We start from the raw sequence: 8,595 nt of genomic DNA, 5'->3' as shown, positions 1-8,595 counted from the left end.
GGCACCGACAGGTACTGGTCACACAGGGCGCCCTTGCGGAGGTGCTGGAAGCCGGGGAACTCCTCGGGCGAGAAGTCCACGCTGGGCGGCGTGGCCGGGCCCTCGGCCGCGGGCTCCACCTTCAGCGCCACGGGGGCCGCGGGCTCCAGGGCGGTGCGGCGGGCCTTGACGGGGACGCCGTCGCCCAGGTCCAGCGAGTCGGTGCTCAGCGCGTTGATGGCCGCCACGATGGCCGAGCTGGTGAACTGGGTGGCGCTGCCCAGCCAGGACTCGTCGGTGACGCTGACGCGGGGGGAGCCGTGGGGCGAGGGCGCGGGCGAGGCCTGCGGGGAGGGCAGCGGCCGGCCGTCCAGCCCGTGCTTGCGCTTGGGGCAGGGGGACGGCGGCTGGGAGCAGCGGGCGCCCAGCCAGCTCTCCTCGGTGACGCTGGCGCGGGGCGAGGCGCAGGGCGAGTGCCCGCAGGCGCCCAGGCCGCGGGGAAAGCCCTCCTCGGGCTCCGTGGTCTTGGGGGACACGCAGGGCGACTGCCAGGGGGACGTCTGCGGGGACGCGTAGGTGTAGGAGCAGCTGGACTCGTAGGACGAGGCCTCGGAGTTGCAGCTGCGCGAGGACACGCTGCTGGCCGGGCTGAGGCAGGAGGGGTCGCGGTAGGTGTCCAGGTGGGGCAGGTGCAGGGTGGCCGTGGCCGGGGGGCGCCGGGCGCCGGGCAGCACATCCTCCGCCTCCACGTCCGGCAGGAACTGGCCGCCGTGCGGGTGCAGCCCCAGGTAGGGGGTGATCTCGATGCGGGGACTCTCCAGGGGGGGTGCGCCGTTGGGCCGCACGCTGCCGGGGAGGAAGTAGCCCGAGGGCCCGCCGTCCACGGCTCCTCCGTAGCCCATGGCGTGGCTGGTCACCAGGCCCGGCCCTGAGGGCTGCAGCTCATGGCACTGGGCCGGCAGGGAGGCGTGCACGGGGGGCAGAGGCAGGGCCGCCGCCAGGCTGGAGGAGGCGCAGCTGTAGTGGTCTGCGGGGGGCGGGGGGAGAGAGAGAGAGAGAGAGAGAGCGCGCGCGTGAGGGGCCGGCGGGCGGGGGGTGAGGGTGCGGGTCGGTGGGGAGGGCGTGAGGGCCGGCGGGCGGGGTGCAGAGGCGTCCCTGTAGTCAAGGCACCTCGTCAGAAATGCCGGGGGACGAGGTGGCGCGATCCCTGGCTCTCACCGGAGCTGCCCGCACCTCTCTCCACGAGCAGGGTCGGCACCGGGGAGGGCGCCTGCCTTGCCCTCTGTCCACCTGGTCTCCGCCCCAGCACCCCGGCAGGCCTCCCAACCGCCAGGACTGAGTCCGAGGGCAGCAGTGCCAGGAGTGAGCCCTGAGCATCGCCGGGCGGCTGGGCGTAGGGACCTGCCGTTGGTTACGGTCTCGGCATTTTTAACAAACCATCCCTCGTGTGACTGGTCGTGCCCAGCCACCAGGCCCCCTGGACTGGAGATGCAGAAAGGCCTTCTCTGCCCTGCGCCTCGCAGGCGCCCGTGGGCCTCTGAATAATGGAAGCGCCTGGAAACTCGAGACCGCCTCCTGCCAGGGGCACCAGCCTGAGGAGGCACCTCCGGGCACAGCTGCCCTGTGCAGCCACACAGCAAAGTGGACTCTGCGTCCTGCGGGCGAGGGGCAGAGGGCGGGCGGGCAGGAGGTGGGCGGAGTCAGCGGGTGGGCAGGCAGGAGGTGGGCGTGGCATGACGTGGGCGGAACCAGGGTGGGCGGGGCAGGAGATGGAGGGCCCCCCGCAGGGGACCTGGTGGGTGGAGCCAGGGGGCAGGGCTGGGTGGGCGGGGCCGGGGCTGGGGTGGGGCCAAGGCATGGGTGGGCGGGCCTTTCTGGAGGAGAAGGTCTTGTGGCTGGTCGCCAATTGCTCTGGGTGACTAGGCAAGCACTGGACAGGCTCCTTGGGGACCAGCGTGAAGGAGGACCACAGATGGGGCAGGGCCCAGGACATAGCCAGGTCAAGGTGACAGGTGACGTGTCATCTGGGAGGGTCTAGCTGACAGGGAATCCCAAGTGCATGGCCAGTACTCGGTGTGGCCAGGTCACCTCTGAGACTGACAAGTACTTCAGCAGAAACCAGTTCTCTTACCATCACTCATCACACTGCACAGCGTGTGTGTCTTGTACTAGCACGCATGCTCACACACAGGGCATTCATGCACACCCACACACTGGGACACACCTTCCTGCCCTCATGACTCACATGTGCCAGCCTACAGCCCACTGAACCGCGTGTGCCACTACAGCCCACTGAACCGCGTGTGCCACTACAGCCCACTGAACCACGTGCACCAGCCTGCAGCCCACTGAACCACGTGCACCAGCCTTCAGCCCACTGAACCACGTGTACCAGCCTGCAGCCCACTGAACCACATGTACCAGCCTGCAGCCCACTGAACCACGTGTACCAGCCTGCAGCCCACTGAACCACGTGTACCAGCCTGCAGCCCACTGAGCCACGTGTACCAGCCTGCAGCCCACTGAACCACGTGTGCCACACTACTGTCCACTGAACCACCTGTACCACCACTGCCCATTGAACCCCATGTACCACAGGACCGTCCACGTGAGGCAGGTGTGCCAACCTTTTGCTCTCGCAAACCCCATGTGCCACGCCGCTGCCCACTGAGCTTAGTGTCCTCGTGAACCGTACAACCCAAGAGAACTAGGCTGCCCACCACCCCACAGCCCCCTGCAGACCCCAATGTCTTCCGCCTTTCCCAACCTCACCCCTCACCTCCCCGCAGCCCCTCAACTCTCCCTCTCCCCCACCTCAGCTCTGGCCACCCAGCGCCCGAGGCACAGGTGTGAGGGCTCGGCCCTGGGCCTACACAGGCTCCCGGGACGCCCAGCACACCGGGCACAGAAACACGTGGACAAGTGTCCTCAGTGGAGGAGCCACGACCACCAGCTTCCTGCGGCCTGACTGATGACCAAGGATCACGGGTCCAGGGCTGCCCGTCTGGGCCGTGGGCAGAGTCCCACACCCCTGCCGAGGGCCCCCAAGTGGCCCCTCTTTCTGTTCCACACTGAGGGGGTGCCCACCTCGTCACCTTCTGGCGGTGACTCGAGGCTGGAGGGACGCGTGTGGGCTAAGGGCAGGGGTGGCACAAAGAAGGGCAGGACAGTCTGTGGGTGGGCAGGGAGGGCCGGGCAGCTGCCCAGCACGTCCACTCCTCACAGACCTCCACGGAGCAGGGAGAGGGCCAGGCGCGCAGGCTGGCTTCTGAGTCACCCTGAAGCAAGCCGGGTGCAGGATTCAAATCCGCGTCACCGGCTAGCCAGGGGCACTGTTCCAGGACCGGGGATGTCTCAGGAAGTCAGCGTCCAGGCCCGGGGGTGATTCAGGCCGGGAGCTGCCCCCACCAGGGCCGCAGCTGGGGCACCGCGAGTCTCAGAGGGAGAGAACCACCAGGGAAGGGGCGGCCCGGAGACCCTGGTGGGGCTGAACACACCCCTGCAACCTCTCCCTCCTCACCCGCACTCAGCAGGGGTGCCCTGGGGAGGGGCCGCACAGAACCCAGGACAGGGACCAGGCCTGGGCCAAGCCACGGGCTCAGGGTGTGCAGCTGGGCCGGCTCACACAGCCGCCGCCCTGAGCAAGGCCGCAGAGCTCCGCCCTGGCCTCGGGCGCTCTGGACCCACACCCCACACCCCTCCCCTCCTCACAGACCCTTCACCCTGTGCCTCTCCCCTTCCAGAGCCCCCTCCCACCCGCACCTCCTCCACACCCCTCATCCCGTGCCCCTGTCCCACACCCACCCCCTCCCTACACCCCTGCATTCCCCTCTAGCATGGCCCAACACGGCTCCCCGTTCACCGGCAGCCACTGTCCACTCTGCCGAGTCCACACAGGGGACCAAGTCCCTCCCCAGCAGCTCCTGGGGGACCCCTGGGAAGGGGGAGCGGGGTTAGGTGTCTCCGGCTGACTCCCACACAACAATCTGTAGTCACCAAGGCGGCTCTGCTGGGGAAGGTGGGGGCCTGGGGTGGGGCCCTGGGGTGGGAGCCGGGTGGCCTCACACACTGTCCCGGCTGCCGCAGTGAGGAGAGCAGAGACTGACAGGAAAGCGAGACGCGGCAGTAAGAGCGACCCTCAGGCAGGGCCCCCACTTGGACACCCCAAGAGGGCAGCAGACACGCCCCTCCCCCATCTTCCCAGCAGAGGCGGGGTCAGAGGGCATCACTGAGTGGAGAGGCGCAGAGCTCTGGGCCGGGGCACGTGAGTCCCCAGCTGGGCAGGGTGGCCCTGGCCGGGGCCAGCAGGGGCCAGACCCTGCTGTGGGAGCGTCAGAACAGCACGGAAGAAGGACCCCGTGTCCCCCACTGGCCCCGGCTGCCGGCCTGACGCAGGCGTGTCCCTCCGAGGCCGCCCGTCCCGGGCTCTAACAGCAGGACTATGGCCCCTCGTGAGGCATGAGCTGGACCCCACGACGGTCCGGCAGCCGGAGTGGCCAGAGGGAGGGCCCTCTCCAGGCTCCCCTGACCAGGAGGCCAGCACCCGGTGCCCACAGCCTGCTCAAGGTTGCCGTGAGGCGACGTCCAAGGCGGGCCGGGTGGCCAGCGGGCAGCGCGGGACGCCACGCTTTGAAATCCAGCGGCGGGTGATATGGAAAATATTATGCAACGGCTCCGGCCCTCGGTGCCAGACGCGTGCCCGGTGCCAGGGCTCGAGTGGGCAGGAGCCGAGGAGGCCTCCACTGGCCCGAGAAGCCTCAGGCGGGGGGGACGAGGCGGGCTGGGGGACAGGCTGGGGGACTGGCAGAGAGACAGCCTGGGGACAGCGGGGGGGGGGGGGGACAGGTGGAGGGACAGGTAGAGGGACGAGGGAACATGTGAGGGACGGGGGACAGGTGGGGGATTGAGGGAACAAATGAGGGGCCAGGCAGAGGGAGGGGGGGGGACAAGTGGGGGACGGGGGAGGTGGCCCGGAGGGGCTGCGGACTCTGGGGCAGCCGTCCACCCGCCCGGCCGCCCGACTCCCTCCGGCTCCCCCACCCCTCCTGCGGACCAGCGGTGGGTCCGGGCGGTGGGGGTGCGGCGGGTCGGGTCGGGAGGCGCCAGGTCAGGGTCAGGGGGCGTCCGGGCGGGCGCGGGGCGGGTCGGACCCACCTGGGGTCCGGGCGGGCCGCGGGTCCCGCGGGTCGAACTCGAAGAGGAACTCGAAGTCGAACTCGGGCTCCCCCGGCCCCGTCATGTCGGGCCGCGCGGGGGCGGTCGGGGTCGGCTGGGCCGGCTCCGCCTGGAGCGCAGGTCCGGCCCGGCGGCACCTGCGCCCGCCCCGCGGTAACGTGACCCGCGGCCCCCGCCCGTTTCCGGGTTTCCATAAACAGCCGCGGGCGCCCCGAGCGGCCAGCGCCGCCGGACACTGCCCGCGGGACACCGGCGCGGGACACGGACGCGGGACACACGGACGCGGGGACACAGGGATGTGGGACACAGGGACGCGGAACACACGGACGCGGGACACCTGGACACACAGACGCGGGGACATACAGACATGAGACATGAACACAGGGACGTAGGACACACGGACACAGGGACACATGGAAGTGGGACACACGAACACACGGATGCTGGGACACACAAGACAGAGACGCGGGGACATGGGAACACACAGCACACAGACATGGAGAGACACAGGGACACATGGACACGGGGACACATGGACACACACAGACATGGGGACACAGATGCAGGGACACACAGATGTGGGGACACATAGACACAGCGACTCATGGACCCTCAAACACATGGGCACCTGGGCACCTGGACACCAGGGCACAGGGACATAGCAGGGACAGTGGGACACAGGGATGTATGGACACACACTCAGAAATGGGGACACACAGACACTCAAACAGGGACATGTGAACACAGGGACATGGGGACATTCGACCCACAGGAACTCAGACATAGGGACACACTTACATGACACAAGGACACATGGACACAGGGACACTCAGACACATGGAATGGGGACATTCGGACACGCGCACTCAGAGACAGGGACATATGAACACAAGGACATAGACACGGGGACACACAGACCCTCAGACATGGGGAAACATGGGCACAGGGACATGCACATGGGGCATTCGACACACACTAGGACACAGGGACACTCAGGGACACAAGACATGGATAAAGGCACACTAGAACACAAGGCAGACTCCCGGACACAGGAGACCCAGATGGGGACGCTCGGGCACAGGGCCCAGGACAGGGGGGACACTCTCGGCCACACAGCACAGCCTGGTGGCCCCGTGCCGTGCCCCATGAGGTCGAGGACCCAGAAGCGGGTGGGGAGGACTCTCACTGTCCTGGGCAGGGTGAGATGGGGTGGGGGTACACCCCGGTACACACCCGCAGTCACGTCACCCCGAGAGACCCCAGGCCGGTGGCAGAGCAGAGGGGCCTGGCCTTGCCCTCTCCCTCTCTGCCCTGCGGGGAGCAAAGCTGAGCCAGCCAGACAGAGAAGCCCCCAGGGACAGACCCCCCAGCCCTCCCGTGCCCACGGCCTTCCCCTGGGGAGCGGCTTTTTCTAGAAACAGCCACCCTGGAGCTTCCCGGGCGGCTTCTGCGAGGCTCCCTGTGGCCTGGTTCCGTTTCTAACAATAGGTCTCACGTCGGGCCTGCGGCTTTTCTGCTGACCTTTGTGCAAATGGCAGCTCTGTTTTGTCGTAAAATGTTTTCATGCCACATCTCGTTTTCTCTGTTCAGCGCTGTGAGCTTTCCTTCGACTTCAGCCCCGTCCTGGCACACCACCGCCCAGCTCACGTGGACCGGCCTCAGCAGCCACCGCGGCGAAAGGCATCGGGAAAGTGTCCACTCCCGGGCCCACCTGCCCTCCAGCCAGGTGCGGGCCCTGCGCCCAAGCTGATGGGCGAGCCTCTCTCCAGCAACCCTCCTCCCCTCTGCATGTCAGCTAAAGGTCTGGACCTCTCCTGGCCCTGGGTACGAGGGCGCCGGCCCCACCGGGCTAATCTGGATCAAGAACTCTGCGGGAACAGGCCCGGCTTTGTTCTGCTCTGGGAGCTGCCCCGGGCCTTGCACTGGAGCAGGCTCAGCCGAGCGGTGGGTGGGGGCTCCCTGCGAGGCTGCACCTCGGTGCCCGCCACGGAAAACAAACACCACGCCTGCCGCCCACTCGCCCACGCGCTGCTGACCAGAGCCCAGCAGGCGAGCAGGACCCTCACTCGGGGCCTGCCCGGGTCTGGGTGCGGGCCTGGGCCCCACTCCACAGCCTCCCAGTCGCACCCCCTGTCCCATCTGAGCACCGCACCCTGTCGCCGCAGCTCCTGGAAGGAGGACACGTGAGAAACGCCCGGTGGCCCTTGTCCCTCTCCCCCAAGAAAACATTCTTCACTGCAGGACAGACCCTGCCGACTGGTGGAGGAAACTGGTTCACTGGTTCGACGGGGCGATGGGAGGTGGGTGCACCCAGCCGTCGGGGAAGCCGGTGCGGCCCTCCCCCGCGAGCCCCCAGCCCCCTCCAGGCCCGAGTGGAGGTGGGCGGGCGGCGGGGAAGGACCCGCTCCCGGAACCGCACGGCACGGCCGGTGTGGACGGCCCCGCGGGGAAGCGGCTGCCCCCCGGCCTGTGTTTATGGAACGGCAGGAAACGGCACCTTCCTTTCTGCCTCCCGGGGAGGGCCTGGCGAGGCGCGTGGAAGAACTCAGGAAAACACTGCGGAGATAAGGGGTTCCCTGAGACCCCCGCCCCGCCCCGGCACGGGGCTCCCCGTCGCCAGGCAGAGGGCCCCGCGCCCCGCTCGGGGCGACGGACGGGGCGGGCCGCTTCGGGGCGCGGTCGGAGGGTCGTCGCCGCCGGCCCCGCTCGGGTTTTCCCGCTACAGATGCGCCGGCAGACGCGCGGCGGGTGCGGGCAGGGCCCGGGCTCTCGCGCCTGGGACCGTCCTCGGACCCGCGACGGCCCGGCCCGCTGCCCCCGCGAGCGCGTGTGGGGTCGGGCGCGGGGCGGGGGCGCGCGCCCCGATCCTGGCGAGGCGCTGCCCGCGCGTCCCCACGCCGCGCCCGGGATGCGCTCCGAGCCGGGGCCGCCGGGAGGGCGGGGCGCGGGGCTCACCTTCCTCTGCCGACTTCATGGTGCCGCGGGCCGGCCCCAAAGTTTCGGCGCCCGCGCAGCCCGCAGAGGCCGGAGGCCCGAGCGGAAACTTGGAAGCGGCCGGGAAGCTGGTACTTGGCATCCACGCGGCGCGCGGGCAGCGGCTCGGACGGGAGCGGACCCGGCGGGCGGGCGCGGGGGGCGTGTGCGCGGGGCCGGCGGGACGCGCGGGCGGGTGGAGCCGCGCCGGCCGCTGCTGGCGCGCGGGGACCTGCGAGTCCCGCTCTCCGCCGCGCTCTGACGCAGGCCCGCGCGCGGCCTCCGCCTTTTTAAAGCTGGAAAACACCTCCCCCGCCTCCCGCCGCCCGGCCGCTCCCGCGCCCCCTCCCGCCGCCGTGACATCACGGCCGGCCCGCCCCGACCGGCGCCCGGGGCCTGGGGCCCAGCGCCGCCCTCCGCGCCGCGCCGCTGCTCGCCTGGCACGCGGGGCGCGGGGACGCGAGGGGC

General features: G+C 69.6%; 1 protein-coding gene across 3 annotated transcripts in view; it reads right to left on the bottom strand.

Annotated features, from left to right (window-relative positions):
• NFATC1 (nuclear factor of activated T cells 1) overlaps positions 1-8,363 on the bottom strand; it is a 45,733-nt gene extending 37,370 nt beyond the window's left edge. For 2 of the 3 annotated variants that reach the window (XM_055127224.1, XM_055127225.1), the window contains exons 1-2: positions 8,110-8,363; positions 1-1,006 (exon numbers count right to left, since the gene is read on the bottom strand). The exon at positions 1-1,006 is cut by the window's left edge and continues 51 nt beyond it. In XM_055127224.1, coding sequence (XP_054983199.1) covers positions 1-1,006; positions 8,110-8,230 — 1,127 coding nt within the window. In that variant the 5' untranslated portion in view covers positions 8,231-8,363. The remainder of the gene's footprint in view (positions 1,007-8,109) is intronic. The other variant, XM_055127226.1, reaches the window with a different exon arrangement.
• Between the last annotated feature and the right edge of the window lie 232 nt (positions 8,364-8,595).

The sequence above is a fragment of the Sorex araneus genome, chromosome 2, assembly GCF_027595985.1.
Source record: "Sorex araneus isolate mSorAra2 chromosome 2, mSorAra2.pri, whole genome shotgun sequence".
Classification (NCBI taxonomy): Eukaryota; Metazoa; Chordata; class Mammalia; order Eulipotyphla; family Soricidae; genus Sorex; species Sorex araneus.
This window is presented reverse-complemented; position numbering and strand designations above follow the sequence as displayed.